The 24,468-nt window shown below is 41.5% G+C and overlaps 1 protein-coding gene across 5 annotated transcripts in view; it reads left to right on the plus strand.

Moving 5' to 3' along the window:
- mindy3 (MINDY lysine 48 deubiquitinase 3) overlaps positions 1-24,468 on the plus strand; it is a 147,765-nt gene that overhangs the window by 36,210 nt on the left and 87,087 nt on the right. For all 5 annotated transcript variants that reach the window (XM_080210435.1, XM_080210442.1, XM_080210461.1 and 2 more), the window contains one exon: positions 3,047-3,127. In XM_080210435.1, coding sequence (XP_080066561.1) covers positions 3,047-3,127 — 81 coding nt within the window. The remainder of the gene's footprint in view (positions 1-3,046; positions 3,128-24,468) is intronic.

A 24,468-nucleotide genomic window follows, 5' to 3' on the forward strand; every position in this document is an offset into this window, starting at 1 on the left:
TGAGCCACGACAGATCAGCCATGATCTTATTGAATGGCGGGGCAGGCTCGAAGGGCCAGATGGCCTACTCCTGCTCCTATTTCTTATGTTCTTATGTTCTTATTAAATGTCGGTTGAAGGCAGGCAGGTTTATGGCTGTGATATCTCTGATCAACTGATCAGCTAACATGTTACCAAATGTACCAGGTGATTAGCGAGCTTTCAGTAGAAGAGACAAAAGGAGAAATTATAGGTAAGTGTTTTATAAGTGGATAAGTGGGCAGTCTTTCACATTTGGAATCAGTGTTAAATACTTAAGAGGCCAGTCTGTAAAGTTGATGGATAAAGTCAAATCACTGGTTTTTGTTTTGACGTCATTAGTATTTCCAGGTGAGCACCATAATTGAGTGCAACTGCTCATGACATTGAGTAGTAAAGTGGTAAGTGTTCTGCTGCTCTTCACTAATAAACTTACTTGGAGCACCAAGCCTAAAATGTGTTCACTGTGGCTTAGGATGCCAGTTTTTTTGAAATTAAAATGTATTTACCAAAATGTTTGCTGAGTATAATATATGTAAACATTGATATCCAGAAGAAAAGTATACAATGCGCATGGGATTAGGACATAAGTAAAGAACATCTTTCCTTTCAACAGAATGAGAAAACAAAACATGCATATGTTTAGTTCTTTTAGTTTTGCCAACGTTGTGGGGTGCCCAAGTGTAGCAAGTCTTTCAAATTTGTTAAATTCCGTTTTAATATGCTCATCCCTAACTTTACTGAACTGCAAGAAATGTTCGGTATTTAAAGCATATTGTGCCAAATGTTTTGTGTAAACACTGGACACATTTCACCAATTATAGAAATATAATTTATGTCTTAACTTTTCTTGGTATGAATTTTGAAAATATCTCTTTGAAATAATGGTTTAAAAAGCATATCATCTTTCTTTTTGGCCTGTATTCCAAAATCTTTATCAGTAAATGTAGCCAAGCCACTTTGTACAAACCTATACTTCAGTTTTTTGTTTGTAATTCAATCTTATTTTAAGCTTCAAAAGTTACTTACATTTGTATATCTGCTGCATTAAATGTGTAACTCTGATGGGGTGCAGGATTAAAACTTCAATTCCCAAATTCACCATCCCAGTTGTGCTTCTCTTGGGAGGTTTAAAGTTAACATTTGTTAGTCACATTAAGACTTAAGTTAATACTGCAATGAAGTTAGTGTGGAATTGTAAGTCTGCACAGTCTGATGCATGTTCGGGTCAATGCACCTAACCAGCACATCTTTCAGAATGTGGGAGGAAACCGGGACACCTGGAGGAAACCCCCACACACGGGAGAATGTGCAAACTCCGCACAGAGTGATCCAAGCCAGGAATCAAACCCAGCTTCCTGGCACTGTGAAGCAGCAGGACTAATTGCTGTGCTACCGTGGTTTAAGCAGAAGTCAACAATTTTGTCTCGTGTGGCGATTCAACCCAGACCAGGTTTTGGGTTCTGTAGATGGAAACTCTAGAATAATGTTCCTAACCATCTATAATAGTATAACTGCCTAATTGACATAAGTCTGCTGCCATAATCTACATATATTCATGATCTGCATTTGTACCATGCATTAGAGTAAGAAGAGGAAAGGATTTTTCCTTAAGCTCTGTTCATTGACCATGCATTTAATTGAAACGACCAGTTGCTCCAGGGTTTGGCACTCTGACTGTATGAAATATAGGCACTGTAAATATTTATATTTTATCACCCATTGAAAATATGGCTTCCATAAATTGATCAAAATACTCCCTTTACTTCCAACATAAGGACTTCGAACAAGTTGAAACATCACCTTTTATGTTATTTCTATTGACTGTCTTTTGGTTTTTAATACCTTCTAATGAAAGATTTTATTTGAAATTCTCAGCCTTTCCCAAGAGTCAATATTTTTGCACCAAATTCAAAACATGTTGAACATGTCCAATTTTCCAGTAGAATTACTGGATTTTTTAAGCTTCCTGGCACTTTTTTAACTGGGGAGGAGGAGGAGAAGAAACCATACAGATCATTTTGAAAAAGAATTGATGAAGACTGAGAATTAATGAGTAGTAAGAGGGAGAAACAGTAATTATGTAGAGGACTAAACAATGCAGTGGTAACAGGGAATGGAAAAGTGTCAGTTTTATTTTTAATTCCTCTTTCAAAATTGCAGAGCCAGTGTGCAGAGTGAATTGGAATAGCCTTAATCCATGTCCTTGCTGGCATCAAAAACCAATTGAAGTTCAAATTGAATCCAGTTCATAGTCCCCACGTGAGAAACATACTAATCCAAGCCGATAAGTAAAGGCATTAAATCTGACTTGGGCTTTATCTGCACGTTGATCTTCGCCAAAAGGCTGAGAAGTATCAGAGATCGAGGAAGCTGGGTGGAAAGCCACTTAGTGCCATGTTAGCTCTGCACACAACCATCGAGGGTCCCTTGGCTTGTCGCACCACAGTAAGCTTACTATTTGTTCACCCACCTAAAATAGCAAAAGAAGCGGAAGAGGACAAAGAAACGAGCATCTAACATGCAAGAAGCAGAAGAAAAATAATCCAGGAATAGATGAAGAGAAATGTCTAACGTATCACAGACCAGACACACTGTTATCCAACTTGCCATGTTCAGTGGTCAGGGTGATCAACTGATTGCATAAAGTTGCTGTGATGGAATTAATGGTACATTATATCACTATAGATGGCTGAAAGTGTTGTGCCCTACAGGTGCTAATTATATTTTTCAGGTTCAAATGGTTTCTGAACATTGGAACTATTTTCCTGTTGAAAATTAGTTTTATAAGCTTTAAATATATAATGAAATTGAGTTTGCATTTATTGGCATATTTAATGACTAGAAATAGGCTCTATTCTCGTTTTGTAGGCTTATATTTTTAGGTCTAAATACTTGCACCCATTGTATTAGATGTTGATGTCACCTCATCTGAGCTAGTATGATGCTGCTTTCGATATATCCGATCAGTAGAAACTGTGTTTAATGCAGCTTTGCATTTTTAAAATTGTCTTCAATTGCATTTTAGGTTGGAGCATTCCTGAAATCCCCTAAATTTCCTGTGTGGATACTTGGCAGCGAAACACATCTAACTGTATTCTTTGCAAAGGTAATCTTTCTGCTCTGTTCAATCAGACAAATGCTGCCTGGATAATGTTTGTGTTTTTGAAGAGGAAACAACTCTCTTTTGAAAATAATAAACCAAATACTTGAAGCACAGATTTAACTTTTTTTCCCTGAACTTATTGTTCTTTTGTAACCATGTTGAGATGGGGATGAACGGCTGGATGAATTGATGTTGCATTTTATTTTCTCTTGGAAGTAAAATGTTCACCTTTGTCACTAGAAAATAGCTAACAAATTAAATGAAGGCAGTCCACAAGCAAAAATTGGATTTTGGTTTACAAAAAGACTTCTTCCCTTTCCTACTCTTTATTTACTCATTTGATGTGGGTGATGGTGGCACTTAATTGATCTTTGCCAAAAGGCTGAGAAGTACCAGAGATTGCCATCTAAGTGCCACCATCACCCACATCAAATGAGCAAATGAAGAGTAGGAAAGGGAAGTAGTCTTTTTGTAAACCAGTTGCCTGGAGAGTGTGTTAGTGACCTTAAATTGTTGGGACCCTTTCTGTAACAATGCTCCCAAATGGCATAGGGTAAGAAATTCCAGGATTCTAATCTACTGATGATAAACGCTAGTTGTATGTCCAAATCAGGACCATTTATGACTTGGGAGGTGGTGTTCTCATGATATCATTCCATTTTGGTGGTTGAGAAAATGGGGTCCTGAGAGGCTATTTGGAGCACAAGTACTTGAGGGACAGGATAGCATTATGATCTTGGTGGAGTCTCGTAATGTTTTTTATTTTTTTGAAACCTGAAAGCTCAGGTGTTTACTAAAAGAATGAACTCTAAGGTTTATTGTTAAAACCAAAGAATTTTACTACACAAAATCAAAAGAACATGACTGCTAATAACACTTAAATAATCATTAACATTAAACATATTCAAAGTACAGTGAGCAGTTACTTATAGTCTAAACCAAACTACTTAACTCAAATTTCTTTCCACACCTATTTGACTTGTACCTAAGTCCAGTAGTTACCAGAAATTGGAAGGTTAGCCACTTGGCCTGAGTACTGTTTCAAAGTTCATAAAGGTTGCGATTTATGCAGCCTTTCACTACATTCCAAGAAAGATTTCCCTTAAATTCTTTTTCAGCTGTGCCACGGTTGTAGACTTCCAGTTCAACACAGGCATCGCAAGCATCTTCGAAGAAGCCAGCTCCAGTCAGAGCTACAGTGCTTCTAATATTCTTTAACTCAAAAATCTTCAATCTAGGATCTCTTCCTGTTTCCTAACATTGCTCTAATCGAGCCTGTCATTGAAGACAAGAGACCCGCTCTCATTAATTACAACAGATTGGAGTGAGAAAACTCTGAATACATTAAGACCTGCTCAAAGTAAAGTCTGCTGTACAAGATTTTTGAGTTAAAGAACATTAGAAGCACTGTAGCCCTGACTGGAGATAGCTACATTGAAAATGCTTGCAATACTAGGCACTATGCCAGTGACTACTGGTTACAACTTTGCCAGAATATCCAGATGTCCTTCTATATAGGAAATGCTAGAAGTATGCATTAAGGTACAGATCTGTCAGCAAGGAAGACAAGGAAAGGACAGCAGGACTAGAGGGCACAGCCTCAAGATAAAGGGGGGGGCAGTTTAGAACAGAGTTGAGGAGGAACTTCTTCACTCAATGGGTGGTGAATCTCTGGAATTCTCTGCCCGTTGAAGTGGTGGAGGCTGCCTCGCTAAATATATTTAAGATGCGGGTTGATAGGTTTTTGATAGGCAAGGGGATTAAGGGTTATGAGGAGAGGGCGGGAAAGTGGAACTGAGCCACGACAGATCAGCCATGATCTTATTGAATGGCGGGGCAGGCTCAAAGGGCTAGATGGCCTCCTCCTCCTATTTCTTGTGTTCTTGTTGCGAACAAAGGCAGAGGAGATGGTCATCAAATGCAATAAACAGTTGGAGAAATGGGTGGAACGCTATCTTGAGTTGTAGAGGAAAGACAGTCACCAAGGAAACTCCCGATACCATCTGCCAGTCACAGAAATACTGGAAATCGGATCCTTAGTGGAGAATCTTAGCAAAGCTATTGGCTTGCTTGCCTTGTACAAAATTCCACGAAACATGGGAATCTGGCAGTCAACAGCAACTGCATAAAGTTCTGCCTCTGCTGATGGGAGGGGGCAATTATTCAGGATATGCATGATGGAAATGATGTGATCTTGTACAAAAATGAGAGTGACTGCACCAATAGCACTAACAATTAATGCATCACCTTACTGAGCATTGTGGGATAAGTATTTGGTCATGTTGTCATTGTCAAACATGACCATCCTGATACATCTATCCCAAATCCTACTGTGGCGTTGAAACTGGAAAATTTACAATTGGGTAGCATGGTGGCACAGTGGTTAGCACTGCTGCCTCTCAGTGCCAGGACCCGCGTTCGATTCCCAGCTTGAGTCGTTGTGCAAACTCTGCAGACATTCTCCCATGTGTCTGTGTGGGTTTCCTCTAGGTGCTCCAGTTCCCTCCCAGTCCAAAGGTGTATGGGCTAAGTAGATTGGCCATGATTTTTTAAAAATTGCCCCTTAGTGTTGAGGGATTTGAAGGATAAATATGTGGGGTTATGGGGATAGGACCTGGGTGAGATTGTTGTTGCTGCAGGGTCGATAGGCCAAATGGCCACCTTCTGTACTATGTGGTCTTATAATCTTACTGTATGATTCTGTGATCGTCTCAGTGAACAAAGGAGATAAGTACCATCACTCTCAGCAAGCCATTCAACCATGTGAGCAGAGACCTATTTAAGTTACTGAAGAAAATTGACTGTCCTCTGGGGCTACTCGGTGTGATCTCTTTAAACAACATGATGGCTAAGGTCAGCTATGACAGGGCACATCATTCTTGCATATCAAAGGACTTTGACAAAGGGTCATCTGGACTCAAAATGTCAGTTCTTTTCTCTCCTTACAGATGCTGCCAAACCTGCTGAGATTTCCCAGCATTTTCTCTTGGTTTCAGATTCCAGCATCCGCAGTAATTTGCTTTTACACATGATTCTGATGCGGACACTCATTGGTATATTTTCTCTTATGTCTAAATATGTCGTGTCATTCTGTTATATGTCTACATCTTCAGAAGATGTCCATTTGTACACCAGGTCTGATGGAAAGCTATTCAGCCTTTCCTACCTTCAATCCAAGACAACAAGTGCACTAAGTCCTAATTGGAGTTGCTTTAGACCAATGATGCCCCACTCACGTTGCATACTGAGGAACACTTTCAGCGGCAATTGGACAAACACTTTCCCGTTTGTAAAAGCTTAGGTTTGTCAATCAGCATTGATAATATGACACTGGAGGTGTTGATTATGTGTGATAATGGAGTATAGGTGTGAAGCTATCATTCACCTGATGCTGAAGTAACATCCACAGAGAATAAGCTGTTATATCCAAGCTGAGTAAGAGAGCGTTGTCGCAACAACCTGACCAAAAACACCATATTACAAAACCGTCAAATCTGCATCCTCTACTGTGGGAGACCTGGGCAACATATACTCGGCAAGAGAAAAGCTGAACAGTTTCCACCATCACTGCCTCGGATGTATTTTTGGCACCTTTTGGGAGGGCAACGTCACCTGAGGTCCTCGGACATGCTAATTCTATCAACATACACTCATTACTGTGCCATTGATATCTGCGCAAATTCAGCTATGTTCATTACATGGTGATACCCAGAGTCAACTGGCCTGTGGGGCATGACTTTCTAGCATCCATACCTCCACTACAAGGACACCGCATAGCAAGATATGAGGATGGCAGACAAAGACACAGGCAATTGGGAGGCACTTGCCAATGGCCTTGAGCTCTGGAGGCTGACTGGGGAACATTGGAAAAAGTGAGCTGAAACCAAAAGGTTAACTGGCTGAGAAGAGAAAAGCTGGCAAGCAAATCTGCAAATTTTAGCCCATTGTCCTCATCCGCAGCAAATTTGGCAAAGACTGCCATGCTGAGTTGGCCAATAAGTTGCAGACTGTCACAAGATGGGAAGGCTTACCAGAAAATAATGTGTAGACTATGTGCTGCAATTGCAGTATTACCAGTCGTAGATTGATTCCAATGCTAGTGATGTCAATTAATTAAGAATGTGAAACTGCGATTCTATTAGTAAATACAATTTTTCTACGGCTGCTGAATATCTCGCAGCTTGGAATGATTTCCAGGTGACTGGAGCCAAGTTTCTGTCAAGATTGCAGTGCTATGTTCCTCTATTTTGCCATGTCCCCTGATGTCTAATAATTTGCACATTTTCACAAAGCCCTGTAACCCTTAATCCATTTGTACCCCTTCGTACATTTTCCCTTCCTTTTTTTTCCATCATCTTGATTCCCATTTGCCCAAAAGTATGCCTGTTTTTACCCCCTGCTCCTTTTGAGCTTACTCCTTTGCTTCTTGACTATATATTTTTGATTTTTTTTTCCTCTATGTATAAAAGCAAACTACGATTTATGTAGGTCCTCCATAGTCTGAAGCGTTTTTCAGCCATTCAGTTACTTTTGAAATATAGTCACTAGCATTAAAAAAGTGCTCTTTTGGTCAACCAATTTGTGAATCACAAGACAGTGTAAATGCAATAAATGGCCAACTACCCTCTCCTATTGAAATCTTATATTCAGGACCAGGGACAAATGGTTCTCAGGCTTTATAAAGCAATGGCCAGGCCACAGCTGGATTTGAGAAACAAAGGATAGGAGCAGGAGGAGGCCATTTGGCCCTACCAGCCTGTTCCACCATTCATTACGATCATGGCTGATTGTTCAACTCAATGTCAAATCCTGCTTTCTCCCCATGATCTTTGATCCCATTCGCCCCAAGTGTTATATCTGGCCGCCTCTTGAATGCATTCAATATTTTGGCATCAGCTACTTTCTGTAGTAATGAATTCCACAGGCTCACCATTCTTTGGATGAAGAAGTGTCTCCTCATCTCTGTCCTAAATGGTCTGCCCTATATCCTCATACTGTGATCCCTGGTTCTGGACTCTCCCCACCATCGGGAACGTTCTTCCTGTATCTACTCTCTCGCCCTGTTAGAATTTTATAAGTCTCTGAGATCCCCCTGATGCATCTGAACTCCAGCGAAGACAATCCTAACTTAGTCAATCTTTCTTTGTACATCAGTCCCACCTTCCCCGGAATCAGCCTGGTAAACTTGCGCTGCAGCCCCTCGAGCAAGAAAATCCATCCTCAAAAGAAGACCAAATCTGCACACACACTTCTAGGTGTGGCCTCACCAAGGCCCTGTATAACTGCAACAACATGTCCTTGCTGCTGTACTTGAAACCCCTTGCAATGAAGGCCAACAAACCATTTGCTGCCTTTACTGCCTTCTGCACCTGCATGCTTACCTTCAGTGACTAGTGCATAAGGACACTCAGGCCCTGCCACACACACCCTCCTCCCAATTTACATTCAGGTAGTAATTTGCTTCCCAAATGAATAATCTCGCATTTACCCGAACTATACTGCATCTGCCATTGATTAGCCCACTCACCCAACCTGTCCAGATCATGCTGAAGTATCTTTGCATCCTTGTCACAGTTCACCCTCTCATCCAACTCGGTATCATCTGCAAACTTTGAGATGTCACATTTTGTTCTCTCATCAAAATCATTAATATATTTTGTGACTAGCTGGGGTCCCAGCACCAATTCCTGTGGCATCACACTAGTTACTGCCTGCCAATTTGAAAAGGACCTATTAATTCCTACTCTGTTTCTTCTCTACCACAGTAAAAAGTCTGACAACACCAGGTTTTAGTCCAACCTATTTATTTGATAATATACTCGCAAGCTTTCGAGGGGTTACCCTCTTCGTCAGGTGAATGGAGAGTTCTGGCCTCAGACAGAGCATATAAAGCACAGGTGCTTTATATGCTCTGTCTGAGGCCAGAACTCTCCATTCACCTGACGAAGAGGGTAACCCCTCGAAAGCTTGCGAGTATATTATCAAATAAATAGGTTGGACTAAAACCTGGTGTTGTCAGACTTTTTACTGTGTTTACGCCAGTCCAACGCCGGCATACCCACATCTTCTCTACCAACCAGTTTTCTCTCCATCTTAGTATATTTCCCCCAATCTTTTAATCTTTTAAACGGTTTAATCTTACAAGATAATCTCTTAAGCGGGACTTTGTCAAATGTTTAGATCCAGTTCTGGTCATGGGACCTTAAAAAATACATTGAGGGTCCTTAAGGGTGCAAATGAGATTTACCAGAAGAATTTCAGGGGTGAAAGATTTTATTTGTGTGGTTAGATCGAAAAAGCTATAGCTATTGCAGTGGCACTTGGAAGGGAAGAGGCAAGATACTTGTATATTTGTCATGGCTGCAGGAAAGGTGGTCAGGCCTTTAATGATGGAATCCTCGAATTATTATCTTTTCTACTTTTTTTCCCAACCTGCTCTTCCTCGGTTGTGAGCACTTTCTCCACACTACTGTTGTTATTTCTGATTTGCATTTCTCTGTTGGCATCTACTGTTAAATCTGTCAGTAAAGTTCAGATTCCAGTTGGTACACGCTCCATCTTAATCTTTCTTTCACCTTGTTTTCTTCGGTCTCAGAGTATTGATGCCCAGGTCATTCTTCTATGTTACTATTATTTTGTAGCTGTACATCTGCAGTTAGAAACTTTTCTCCCTCTATATAATGTAGTACAAGTATCATTATCCCATTTCAAGTTCATTAAACTGATTCTTATTCCTTATTGCTTGTGTGATTGCTCTGGGTGCTCAACAATGATGAGAGCTCTTGTATCATGTAGATTCTTAAAAACAATCACTTTCCACTTTAGTGTTGTTCCAAAATGTACTCCAAGTGCCAAATTCCATTTCAGGCAAGATGTTATCATCTTCCCTGACTTTGAACAGAAGGTCACGTTGAATTATTGTGTGCCCTTTTGGGTTTTTTCTTTCACTGCCCTAGAAAAGGTTAACAGGAAGTGTGTTAAAGGTATCGAAATTGCAGGGGTTTATTTCAGTATTTATACAGTATTTTTGGGACCAACTGAAGCCAAGTGTAATACCCTACAGCAGTGGTTCCCAACTGCTGTGTGCATGTGTAGCTGAGGCAATTCAAATGCAGTAATGCCTCTGTGCATCAAGTCTATGCAGTTCCCTTGCTTTTCATTTTCCGCCACTGCTGCCACCTTTTCTTTAAAGCGTAGTTTCCCAGCCGGGCAGATCGGGGCAACCTGGACTAAGTCAGGGAGAGGTAATAAAACGGAGAGAGATTACAGGACAGAACACTCAGGCTTGCAGGTTTAGAGGAGTGTGTTGGCTGTTCAGATCAAAATTTACCCTTGGATCCAAAACTTTGACGGTTAGCAATAGTCAAATCGATACATTCTTTGCAGTTTCTTGATCACAGTTCAGCTATTTTATATTTTTAGTTATTGGGAATGGAAAGTCTTCATTTTTTGATCAGTGATCCCAAAAAGTAATCTCTTTGTTGTTGTGCCGCCATGCTGTTAATGTGTACATTAACAGATTCAACAGTGAACCAAAACGAAGTACAACATGGCAGAGGTGTGCTGGGGGGAGAAAAAAAGGTACTTCAGAACACTCTTTGTTAAATGATGATTGGGAATGGCTGTTCAGATACTCACTAGAAGTGGTCGGTTCTGGTCAGCCTTCTCTACAGATTCCTGTCCACAACATCAAAGCGTGGGGCTGCCACTTCTCCCTGCCTGTTGCATGGTGTGTTCAGCCCATCAATTACAATAGTCTTTTCATGAGCAATGTGTGGCACAGATCATGTGAAATTATGAAGCACAGTAAAGCTTGGGGGGAAAAAGAACAAAATTGCTTTTGTCAATTTGAGTCATTCAAGTACCAGCTGAACTTGGACTACGTTGTGGATGTATATTTAGACATTTGGAATCGTGTGCAATCTTTGCCCCACGAGTCAACAGCCCTTCCTTCATTTGTCTGCTGTAAACTTGCTGCCAAGCTGAAGGGGAAAGGCCATCTTTCACTTGTGTGTTCACCAGGGGATGGAGCAGGATGTGGCTGGTGAGGAAAGATGTGTATTTTCAGTGCCTCTCAAAAATCCTGACATATCAGAACCTTCTTGCAAGATCACAAGTGAGGTTCAACTTTACCAAGCAATCATGATTTTAATGATGCAAGAATTAGGTTGTGTGTTCTAACTCGGAGATTAGGGTGTGAGAAATTGAGTGACAGCTGTGTATAGAAGAGAAGCTTCACTATTAAATATAACTGGGAGAGGAATCTGAGTGTGTATTTGGTATAGCATTCACTAAAAAGCACACACAGGAACATGTATGAATACATACTCAGGAGAGAGCCATTACATGAGTGGATATGTTTGTGGTTTTTGCTTTTTTTATTCGCTCTTGGGATGTAAACACTAGCTAAGCCATCATTTATTGTCCATCTCTAAATATGCTGAAATGTGCTCGTGGGCAGTCTTCTTGAACCATTCTGATACATTTGATGTCCACAGTGCTACTTAGGAGAGAATTACTTTTTTTTGCAAGGAGACACTGATGTAATGCCAATTCAGGATGTCATGTAATTTGGTGGGGAGTTTCAAGGTAGTAGTGTTCTTCTTGATGCTGCTCTTGTACTTCTGCATGGTGGAGATGGCAGCTTGGAAGGTGCCTTTGAAGGAAGTTGGTGAGTTCCAACAGAGCATCTTGCAGATAATGCACACTGCTGCCTTTGTGCATCAGTGGTGGAGAGAATCTATGTTTAAGGCAGTGATTTTCAATCAGTGTGCCCAGTGGCGCCAACATTCCATCTCCATGGAGCTGGGACATTAGGTGGTCGCACCTCTTGTATGTAATTGGCCCTTATCAATTCGCTGCTACATTGTGGGGTAGTTATGAGCAATTGACTGAGCTGAAAAAAAAGTGTGCACCTTGGCATTTTGTCTCCATTGAAGTGTGCCATGTCACTGCCCTATAACCATCTGAAGATGAACTTCATTAAACCAACAGGAAGCCAAAGTTACAGTCTTGCAAGCCTCTGTATTTGTCATGTAATCTTTGAATCACTATGATTGCGGAATCAGAGTTTGTGAATTTGAATTCAGTTTAATCTGGAAATTTTTAAAAATCAAAGCTGATAGGCCAAAGGTAAGCTTTGAAATGTTTGGGCAATATATGATTCCAATTCCACACCAATGTGGTTGAACGTTGCTTGCCGCTGAATTTGTCTAGCAAGCGAACCAGCTACATTGAACCTCAGCAGTTGAAGACTGCCCACCTTCGTGCAGCTAAGGATGGATGTTAAATGCTGGACTTGCAAATGATGCACACACACTGAGAATGCAACAACACATTTTAACATTTCGTTTTATATATGTAATAAATTCTGGATAGCATTGTTGAGTGAATATGATTTCATGCTTGGAACTTGTGATGGAACCTAATTGAATGTGACAGATACTATATTTTGTGAATGTTTTCGTGACTTTAGTTTATGTTTTGAGAATATTTTGAAGTGAAAGCATATTTCAAAATTTTCTCCATGTTCTTTTGGTAGGCTTGTGTTTCTATTGCTGCTCCTATTGTAAAACAAATCAAAGCTTATGTTAAATTATTGCAATAATTTTCAATTTCTTATTTCCTTTTGGGTGAAACCATATTTGTATCTTAAGTTGAATGGAGAAGTTATATTCTAGCTTCTGTTCAGTTCTTTTGTGTGGTATCAGAAATGTCTAAGTTTGGAGGTTGATTTTTATCTGGAAGATTCCTTGCAATAACACTGTTTACAATGCATGACATTTATTTAACACTGGCAGAAAATGTTGATATTCAGAATTAGATATTAATAGCTCCAGAAAGGATAGAAGAGAAGAAGCTAAAATTGAGGAAACTTTGACTTGATCGTAATCCTCACAATCTATGTGCAGCTTTCTAGTGTGCATTGTTAAAATTTAACGGATTGTGTCTCTAATCTAAAGTGTGTCACAATGAACTGAACAAATCTCAGTGGCATTTGTTAGAGCAGTCTCCAGTATGTCCAAGATGCCTTTTGTTATTACAAAGCAAAGACATGCTGTGACAGCTGTTATATCAGATAAAATTGATGAGCGTGCTGACAGAGATGAAACCAATCTGCAGTATCAAGTTACTCTCTCCTCAATTGCATTGAGTAATTTTTTGGATAATCTCCTTGTAGGCTTTTGATGTTGGTGGGAATTAATGAGTTTTACGTCCCTACATTGTCACTGCTGATGGTTAAAGGGTCTTTCTCCTCTCTAAAAGTCTCACCTCTGACCTTAACTGGAGATGCAGCAGATTCATTTTCAGGTGAGAGCAGTTGGAGAAACACACAAGGGGCCTTAACATTTTTTAAGGCAACTTTCTGCAGCAGTACAGCACTGTCTGCAATAGCATTGATAGATTTGCAGTAAGGAGATATATTTTCTTGTGTGTCAGATACTGGGAATAGGGAAAGGAATGGACTAGCACAAAGCAGGTACTTTTTATTCTACATTTGCCTAATAAAGCATTGTATAAACGGTCATTAGAGATTTTACACTTGCGTTAAACAGTACACACCACTAACAGCTATGGCATTGTTTCAACCCATCAGTAAACTTTGTTTCAATTATTACTACATAAACATTTGTTTCAATTGGTAAGAGCAGTAAATGGACATTACTTTTTAAAATTCCTGATTTTTTTTACAAGCAGTTGGACTTTATGCAAAGCTTTATTCTCTGGAGCATCCATCTTGTTTCTTTTTTAAATACTCCTGCAACAAGACTCTCAGATTCCTGTCAAAATACAAATCAGTCTGCGTTATGACAAATAGCATCCTGTGGCTTACTACTTTTACTAATTTCTTTAGTAGTCTTTTGTCCAAATTATCCACACACATCTTGGTTCAACTATGGTGGTACTTCAAGATGGTATAATTTTACTCCCGTTGGGTATATTATTGCCACATACCTTTAGAGGATAGAAAAGCTGCCTTTGTTCACACAGGCAGCTTGTATATTGTCCCATGTCAGAGATACCTACTTCACTAATAATGGCCATATACAAAGGAGCAAAGAGAATATATCTTTGGCTGTTGAAGTACTTGCGTCTAATTGATGATCTGCTTCCATTCTAAGTTTCAATTTTATATTTGTAGTTGAGTTACAGTGCAGAGCAAGTGGGGAGATGGAAGAAGCTCCCAAATGAAACATGAATACATGACTTCTAAAAGAATTATTACAGCTAGTTCAGGAATTGCTAACCTGTCTAGTGAGTTAAACGTGGTAGGATAGAGGGGCATGTGAGGAATGTTGACAGGATGGACTTTGCTCAAACGCTGTTCCCTTCATTTGTGCTTCATGTGAAATGTGCTAGATTGTTGATTTGTAATCCTGCTTTGCCTCACTGGAGTCTTATCATTTCACCCCTTTAAAAAGGTTGGTAAAAATCATGCGCCAAGTCATTCCACTGTCTTATTTGCTCCTAGTTCAAGCTGCAATTGATGTCTAAAAACAAAAAAAAACACTTCAACTTTCTTTCAGGAACGAAAATGGTTACTGAGTTTGAGAGAATTATCAGTACAGAATCATAATCTATAACAAATAACCATATGTTCTAGTGCTGCAATGAAATTCTGCTTTAGTACTGTAGGCCCATTCTCTTTATCCCTCCCATGCCCCCACCTTTTGAGCTTCCAGCAAATGCTGTCACCCAGAAATGTTAACTTGTAGAGTCATAGTCATTGAATCCTACAGTGCAAAAGGAGGCCATTCAGCCCATTGAGTCTGCACCGACCACAATCCCACCTAGACCCTATCCCCATAACCCCATGCATTTATCCTATCTAGTCCCCCTGACACTGAGGGCAATTTGGCATGGCCGATCCACCTAACCTGCTCATCTTTGTACTGTGGGAGGAAACCAGAGCACCCAGAGGAAACCACGCAGACATGGGGAGAATGTGCAAACTCCACGCAGACAGTGACCCAAGCCAGGAATCGAACCTGGTTCCCTGGCGCTGTGAGGCAGCAATGCTAATTGCTGCACCATCGTGCCATGGTCACGTCCAAGGCCTGTTATGGACTGGCAGAAGGCTGATGTCCAGATTCTGACTGTCTTTTACCATTGTTTATTTCTGAAATCCTTGGCAGGCCCACCAATCTTGATTGTGGTTGTTGAAAATCAATCAACTCAGTTCCAGGGCATTAATGCAGGAGTCTATCAGAGTAATGTCTTCGGCCCAACCTCCTTCAGCTGCACCCGTCATTGTAGGAATGTTCTCTGATTGTACAATATTCATCACTGTTTGTGAGTCCCCGGATATTGAAGCATTCAAATGCAGGAAGACCTGGACAAAATGTAGTCTTGTAAGTGAGAGCATATAAAAATAATACTTCCAACAAATGTTAAAATTTTTGAGTTGTGTGGTCAACTTGAAAACTATACAGCTGCTGCTATGATGGTGAAACTGTAATTATTCCTGGTCATTAATGCAATAATGAAGATGAGCTTCAGATTATATACTAATGAAGATGAGTTAGTAAATTACATTGCAGAGCCAGTCCCCATGCGTCAACTTGACACCTACCTTTAAAGGCAAGTTGTGCCTGGTGCAAACCATGAAGGTTTTGTTTGTGTTTTGGGAACGAATCAAAGAATTTTTGCAGTACAGAAGCCATTCTGCTCATCGTACCTGCAGTGGCTGTCTAGATGAGCAATTCACTTGGTGCATTCTTTCACCTTCTCCCCATAACCCTGCACATCTGTCCTTTACAGGTAGTAGTCTCCCTCCTTTCAACATGCTTCATATGAACCAGCCTCCACCACACACTCAGACGGTGTAATCTAGACATCAACCAGCTGCTGCATGAAAACTTGTTTGTTCATGTCACTTTTGCTGCTTTTACAAATTTCTTTAAATTTGTGCCCCCTCATTTTCAATCCTTTCAAGTGGGAACAGTTTTTTCCTATCTACCCAGATCATTTTCTGATTTTGCATTGCTTTATCAAATGTCTTTTTATCCACCTTTTCACCAAGGAAAACAGCTCCAATTCTCCAATTTATCTTCATAACTGAAATTCCTCATCCCTGAAACCATTCTCAATCCTTCCTGCACCATCTTTAATGCCTTCACATCCTTTCTCAGATGCAGTGCTCTGGCATTGTTTCAGCTGAGACTAACTCACGTTCCCTCCAAATTCAACATTACCTCCTTGCTGCTCTTGTATTCCCTATCTCTATCAATTAAGCCCAGGAGACATTACGGTTTATTAACCACTCTCTCAACCTGTCCTGCCACCTTCAATGACTTATGCACGTACACATTCAGGAAGATGCTGATGGAGGAGTCTTGGCAGTTGTTGTAGTACATCTTATTATACATACTGTTGCCACTGTGTACTGGTGTGGAGGGAGTGAATGTTGAAGATGGTGGATGGAGTGCTGAACAATTAGACTGTTTAAGTCTTACTTTTGTCAGACCTCGAATATCGCTGGGCTACATTTATCCAGGCAAGTGGACAGTATTCCACCACACTGCTAATTTGTCCCTTGCCAATGGTGGATTGGCTTTGGGGAATCAGGTGATAAATTACTCGCTGCAGAATTCCAAGCTTCTGACCTTTTGTGGACACTATTTATATGGCTAGTTCAGTTAAATTTCTGGTCAGTGGTGACAGCTGTGATGTTTACGTTGCGGAATTCTGTGATAATGGTATCATTAAATGTTAAGGGTCAATGGTTAGTTTCTGATGCTGGCCTTCATAGCGAGGGGGATTGAATATAAAAGTAGGGAGGTCTTGCTGCAGCTGTATAGGGCATTGGTGAGGCTGCAGCTGGAGTACTGTGTGCAGTTTTGGGCGCCGCACCTGCGCAAAGATTTTTTGGCCTTGGAGGGAGTGCAGAGGAGGTTTACTAGGCTGATGCCAGAGTTGAGGGGGTTGAGCTATGAGGAGAGGCTGAATAAACTAGGCTTGTACTCGTTAGAGTTTAGAAGAATGAGGGGAGATCTCATTGAGACGTATAAGATGATGAATGGGATGGATAGGATAGAGGTGGAGAGACTCTTCCCGCTCAAAAAAGACAGTAGGACTAGGGGGCACAGCCTCAAGATAAAAGGGGGGGGGGGTTTAGAACGGAGTTGAGGAGGAACTTCTTCACTCAAAGGGTGGTGAATCTCTGGAATTCTCTCCCGTTGAAGTGGTGGAGGCTGCCTCGCTAAATATTTTTAAGACGCGGGTTGATGGGTTTTTGATAAGAGAGGGGATTAAGGGTTATGGGGAGAGGGCGGGAAGGTGGAACTGAGCCACGACAGATCAGCCATGATCTTATTGAATGGTGGGGCAGGCTCAAAGGGCTAGATGGCCTACTCCTGCTCCTATTTCTTATGTTCTTAGATGGTCATTTCCTGGTTTATGTGTGACGCAAATGTTGCATACTAATCAGTCCCAGCCCGAATATTGTCCAAGTCTTGCTGCATGTGGACATGGACCACTTCAGTATCTGAGTCTTGAATAGGACTGAACATAGCACTAATCAATAAACATCCAAATTAAGCATTTGGCAAACAAGAGATCCCAACGCAGTTTGCTGGGACATCTCACAAGCTGCATCTCGCTAATAACGTGCAGTTTACTTCTGTTCTTGCTATAAGAACTAGGAGCAGGAATAGGCCATCTGGTCCCTCGAGCCTGCTCCACCATTCAGTAAGATCATGGCTGATTTTTTTTTTTGTGTATTCAGCTCCACTTAACCTGACTGCTCACCATTACTCTTAATTCCTTTACTGTTCCAAAATTTATCTATCCTTACCTTAAAAACATGAAATGAAGTAGCCTCAACTGCTCCACTGGGCAAGGAACTCCACAGATTCACAACCCTTTGTGTGAAGAAGTTCCTTCTCAACTTAGTCCTAAATCTGTTTCCCCTTATTTTGAGGCTATGCCCCCTAGTTCTAGTTTCACCTGTGGAAATGGAAACAACTTCCCTGCTATTTTATCTATTCCCTTCATAATCATATATGTTTCTATAAGATCTCTCCTCATTCTTCTGAATTCCAATGAGTATAGCCCCAGTCTACTCAGTCTCTCCTCATAAGCCAACCCTCTGAACTCTGGAATCAACCTAGTGAATCTCCTCTGCACCCCTTCCACTGCCGGGATATCCTTTCTCAAGTAAGGAGACCAAAACTGTACACGCTACTCCCAGGTGTGGCTTAACCAGCACCTTATACAGCTGCAACATAACCTTGCTGTTTTTAAACTCCATCCCTCTGGTAGTAAAGGACACAATTCCTTCTCCCCCTTCCAGTTTGCTGGAGATCTGGTTAGTGATCTGGAACGACACCAGTAACGCAAGTTCAATTCCTGCACCAGCTGTAATTATTCATGAAGGGCCCACTTTCTCAATCTCGTCTCGCCTGAGATGTGGTGACCCTCTGGTTAAATCACCATCGGTTAGCGTTCTCATAAACTCTGGTCTGGTCCCTTGGGACTTTGGCAACTTTCATTTTCATCCTTTCCCATTCTCTCTCCATTTTGCCTTTCATAACAAATTATCTTTGGCCTCATTATCCAACGACCTACATCACCATCCATAGGCTCACCATCACTTCACTTTCTACCTAACCTTTCAATATAATGTAATAACCCCACCACATTTATTTTACTTTGAAAAGAGATTTGCTTTTTTTAGTTTGATCATCCCTACATTCTTACTAGTGTTTTGTATTCAGCAGAGACAATAGTTAGTCCAAATAACCTTTCCTGGCTCAGAACAGGCCTCCAAGGGGTCTTGGCTAGTAATAAGAAAACTGCAAATACTAAGTCATTTTAATTTTCGATGACTCTGGTTGTCAGTGTTACTCCCTGCTATGCTGTAGTGGAATCCCAGAGAACAACATTGCACCAGTGTATATCAAGTACACATCTCGTAGGTTAATCGTGAGTGTAAATTATTTATCCCAACATTGCATATATTCAGTTTGAAATATTCGCCTGAAGTTACCTGAAAAACCAGAACATTTTGCTGCTTGTGACTGATTCTAAATAAAAGTTTGTTTTGGTCTTCATGGAAAAAGAAAGCTGGTTTGAGAAAAAATATTGTAAAGTTATGGAAATAATTTTATTTCCAAATAAGGTAGCAAGCTTAAAAGAAATAATGAACCAAGTCAGTCAGTGAAGAATTTTATTCAAATGAAATCTGTAGTAATAAGGAACAAATCTAATATTCATGATTATATGAGTCTATACAAATGCTTTGGAGGATATCCTGTGCTTGAATTGTAGAGATTTACAGCGTGGAGGGATGTCAATTGGCCATCGAAGGAGCCATTCAAATGAATCCAAGTTACTGGTTTTTGGTCTGTAGCCTTGTAGGTTTTGGCATCTCGAGTGCAAGTCTAGTTTTTTTGTTAAATATGAGTTTCTGTACCATCCTTTCAGGAAAAAAGTTTAAAATCCCCTCCACTCTTTGGGTAAAAAGATTTCTAGTCAGTTCCCTCTAAGTCTCCCCCACCTGGTTAAAGTGCCCCTCAACCAAGAGAAATTAGACCTTTGTGTATTCTACCTAGATCTCTCAGAATTTTAGACAATTCAATTAGCTCTTCCCTCAGCTATCTGTGTTCCAAAAGAAAACTTTTGCCCATGCAGTCTTTTCTCAAAAGTAAAATTTCTCAGTCCAGGCACCATCCTCATAAATCTGTGTAACCTGATGAACACAATCACATCTATCTGATAGTGCAGAGATCAAAACTGCATGCAATGCTCCAGTTGTGCCCTAGTGTCTTATACAGTTCCAGTATAAATTTCATGCTCTTGCGGGCAAGTATCCAATATGGTCTCTTGAGTTATCTCATCTATCTGCCCAGTCACTTTTGAAGATCTGTGGACATGTATTCCAAGGTCACTGTTCTGCTATACTTAATATTTTATTGCATATTCCCATGTTAATTTCCCCAAATGCATTATTTCACACTTTCCTGGCTTGAACTCCACTTCTCATTGTTCTGTCAATCTAACGAGTCCAGTGATCCATTCCTGTAGTCTTCAGCTTTCTTCTTCGTGGACCACATGACCAATTCTTTTGTATCATCTACAAATCTCTTAATCACACTCGCTAACTTCAAGTCAAATTCATTAATATATACCACAATAAGTAAGCGATGAAGAACTGCCCCCAAGGAACCCCACAGGAAACAGCCTTTTAGTCACAGAAACACTTCATCACCCTCGGCCAGTTTTGGATCCAGCTTGCCAATTTGCTTTGGCTCTCGTGGGTTTTTATCTGCATGATCAGTCTGTCATGTGAGATCTTCTAAAAATCCCTGTTACAATCCATACAGACTGCATCAAATGCACTACTGTCATTGACTATCTTTGTTATAAAGAACAAAGAACAACACAGCACAAGAAACAGGCCTTTCGGCCCAGCAAGCCCACGCCACCATTTTAACATTGTGAGTGCCCTCTTCTACCTATGACCTTTGTCTACGCCTATTGGACTCCACAATAAAGGAACCATAACTAGATTGAGGGACGACTAATTTAGGGAGAATTTGTTAACACCAATCAGCCTAAGAGCACGTTTTTGGGGTGTGGGAGGAAACCGGAGCACCCGGAGAAAACCCACGCAAGCACAAGGAGAATGTGCAAACTCCTACAGACACTGGCCCAAATCCATGTCACTGCACAGCAAACAGTGGTAGTCACTGAGCTGTCATGTTGCCCATCAGCTGGTCCAGTTTAAGCATACACTAATGACGTGAAGCACTAGGCAACTCTCGAACCAACAACTAAGAGCAGCCCTCGCACAACCCACCGCATGTATGCCCTTGGACAACAAGGCGGACTGAATCACCTGTGGATTAAAAAAAAATCAATCAACATGCACAACTTGTACAGACATTCACTGAATCCCCAGAAGCTCAGACGTGAGACAAGTGAGCCATAAAATATGTTGGACGGTCCATGGGAACGTCCTAAGGCCCTTGATCCTTATTTAGAACAATCTTCTGTATCCCTCCATCTCTAGTCCGTTCATGTGTCTTAAGTAAGCCTTAAACAACTCTAGCTTGCCTGCCTCCACCACCCTACTTAGAACATAGAACATTACAGCGCAGAACAGGCCCTTCGGCCCACGATGTTGCGCTGACCAGTTAAAAAAACAATGACCCTCTAACCTAAACCAATCCCTTTTCATCCATAAACCTATCCATGGATCTCTTAAACGCCCCCAAACTAGGCGCATTTACAACTGCAGCAGGCAGGGCATTCCAATCCCTCACCACCCTCTGGGTAAAGAACCTACCCCTGACATCCGTCCTATAACTACCTCCCCTTAATTTAAAGCCATGCCCCCTCGTGCTAGCTTTCTCCATCCGAGGAAAAAGGCTGTCACTATCCACCCTATCTAAACCTCTAATCATCTTATATGTTTCAATAAGATCCCCTCTTAGCCGCCGCCTTTCTAGCGAAAACAACCCCAAATCCCTCAGCCTCTCCTCATAGGACCTCCCCTCCATACCAGGCAACATCCTGGTAAACCTCCTCTGCACCCTCTCCAAAGCCTCCACATCCTTCCTATAATGTGGGGACCAGAACTGCACACAGTACTCCAAGTGCGGCCGCACCAGAGTTGTGTACAGTTGCAACATGACTCTGCGACTCCTAAATTCAATCCCCCTACCAATAAACGCCAAGACACCGTATGCCTTCTTAACAACCTTATCTACTTGATTCCCTACTTTCAGGGATCTATGTACACATACACCTAGATCCCTCTGTTCATCCACACTATTCAGAGTCCTCCCGTTAGCCCTATACTCGACACATCTGTTATTCCTACCAAAGTGAATTACCTCACACTTCTCCGCATTAAACTCCATCCGCCACCTCTGTGCCCAGCTCTGCAACCTGTCTAAGTCTCCCTGCAAACTATGACACCCTTCCTCACAATCTACCACACCTCTGACTTTGGTGTCATCAGCAAATTTACTAATCCACCCAACTATACCCTCATCCAGATCATTAATAAAAATTACAAACAGCAGTGGCCCCAAAACAGATCCCTGAGGCACACCACTCGTAACTGAACTCCATGACGAATATTTACCATCAACCACCACCCTCTGTCTTCTATCTGCTAGCCAATTCCTGATCCAATTTCCTAGATTACCCTCAATCCCATACATCTGCATTTTCTGCAGAAGCCTACCATGGTGAACCTTATCAAATGCCTTACTAAAATCCATATATACCACGTCAACTGCCTTTCCCCCATCCACCTCTTTGGTCACTTTCTCAAAAAACTCAATAAGGTTAGTAAGGCACGACCTACCCGCTACAAAACCATGCTGACTATCTCCAATCAATTCATTACTCTCCAAATAACTATAAATACTATCCCTAATAATTTTTTCTAAAACCTTGCCCACAACAGAAGTAAGACTCACCGGTCTATAATTCCCGGGGAAGTCTCTGTTCCCCTTCTTAAACAATAGGACAACATTCGCTATCTTCCAATCTTCCGGTACTATACCTGAGACCAACGACGACCTGAAGATCAGAGCCAGAGGCTCTGCAATCACCTCTCTTGCCTCCCAGAGAATCCTAGGGTAAATCCCGTCCGGCCCAGGGGACTTATCTATTTTCAAACCCTCAAGAATATCCAGCACATCCCCCTTATCAACTGCAATACTGTCTAGTTTACACCCCTGCAACCCAGTGTTCTCCTCAGCTACATTCATGTCCCCCTGCGTGAACACCGAAGAGAAATATTGGTTCAATGCCTCTCCAATCTCTTCCAGTTCCACACACAACTTCCCTCTGCTGTCTGTAACTGGCCCTAATCTTGCCCTAACCAACCTTCTGTTCTTAACATACCTATAGAACGCCTTAGGATTCTCCTTAATCCTATCAGCCAAAGTCTTCTCATGTCCTCTTTTAGCCCTTCTTAACTCCCTCTTCAACTCCCTCCTAGCCAATCTAAAGCTTTCTAGTGCACTACCTGAGCCCTCAAGTCTCATCCGAACGTAAGCCTCCTTTTTCTTTTTAACCAACGAATCAACTTTTTTAGTGCACCACGGTTCCCTAGCTCTACCAATTCCTCCTTGCCTGACAGGGACATACCTATCAAGGACTCGCAGTAGCTGCTCCTTGAAAAAACTCCACATTTCGGACGTTCCCAGTCCCTGTAGTCTCCTAGTCCAACCTATGCTTCCCAATTCTCTCCTAATAGCCTCATAATTACCCTTCCCCCAGCTAAAACTACTGACCCGAGGTTCATACCTATCCCTTTCCATCACTAAGGTGAACGTAACCGAATTGTGGTCACTATCACCAAAATGCATACCAACTTCCAAGTCCAGCACCTGGTCTGGCTCATTTCCCAGCACCAAATCCAATATAGCCTCACCTCTAGTTGGCCTATCAACATACTGAGTCAAAAAACCTTCCTGCACGCTTTGTACAAAAACTGACCCCTCTAACGAGCTAGAGCTATAGCAATTCCAATCAATATTAGTAAAGTTAAAGTCCCCCATAACAATTACCCTATTACTTGCACTCCTAACCAGGATCGTCTCCGCAATCCTTTCCTCAACCTCTCTCTAGAACTTTTAGGAGGTCTATAAAAGACTCCCAACAGGGTGACCTCTCCTCTCCTACTTCTAATCTCCGCCCATACTACCTCAACAGACAAGTCCTCATCAAACTTCCTCTCTGACACTGTGACACAGTCCTTGACTAATAATGCTACCCCTCCCCCCCTTCTACCTCCCTCTCTACTCCGACTAAAGCATTTGAACCCCGGAACCTGCAACAACCATTCCTGACCCTGCTCTATCCACGTCTCTGAAATGGCCACTTGGCAGTGCATTCCAGGCCCCCACAACTGTCTGTGAAAAACCTCCCTCTAACATCCAAATTATACCTGCCCCCCTCACCCTAAGCCCGTGGCCTTTCGTTATTTTCGTATCCAACCTAGGAAAAAGCTTACTACTGTTCACTCTATCTATACCCTTCATAATCTTATACACGTCTATTAGATCTCCCCTCATTCTCTGCCTTTCTAAGGAGAACAGCCCCAATTTGCCCAATCTCTCCTCAAAGCTCAGTCCTTCCATACCAGGCAGCATCCTGGTAAACCTCCTCTGCACTCTCTCCAGGGTCTCCACGTCCTTCCGGTAGTAAGGTGACCAAAACTGGACGCAGCACTCCAAATGCGGTCTAACCAATGTTCTATACAACTGCAACATTAGACACCAGCTTTTATACTCTATACCCCTTCCTATAAAGGCAAGCGTATCATAAGCCTTCTTCGCCACCTTCTCCACCTGTACTGCCACCTTCAAGGACTTGTG

Source organism: Carcharhinus amblyrhynchos, chromosome 2 (genome assembly GCF_965287045.1).
Source record: "Carcharhinus amblyrhynchos chromosome 2, sCarAmb.v2.hapA, whole genome shotgun sequence".
Taxonomy (NCBI): Eukaryota; Metazoa; Chordata; class Chondrichthyes; order Carcharhiniformes; family Carcharhinidae; genus Carcharhinus; species Carcharhinus amblyrhynchos.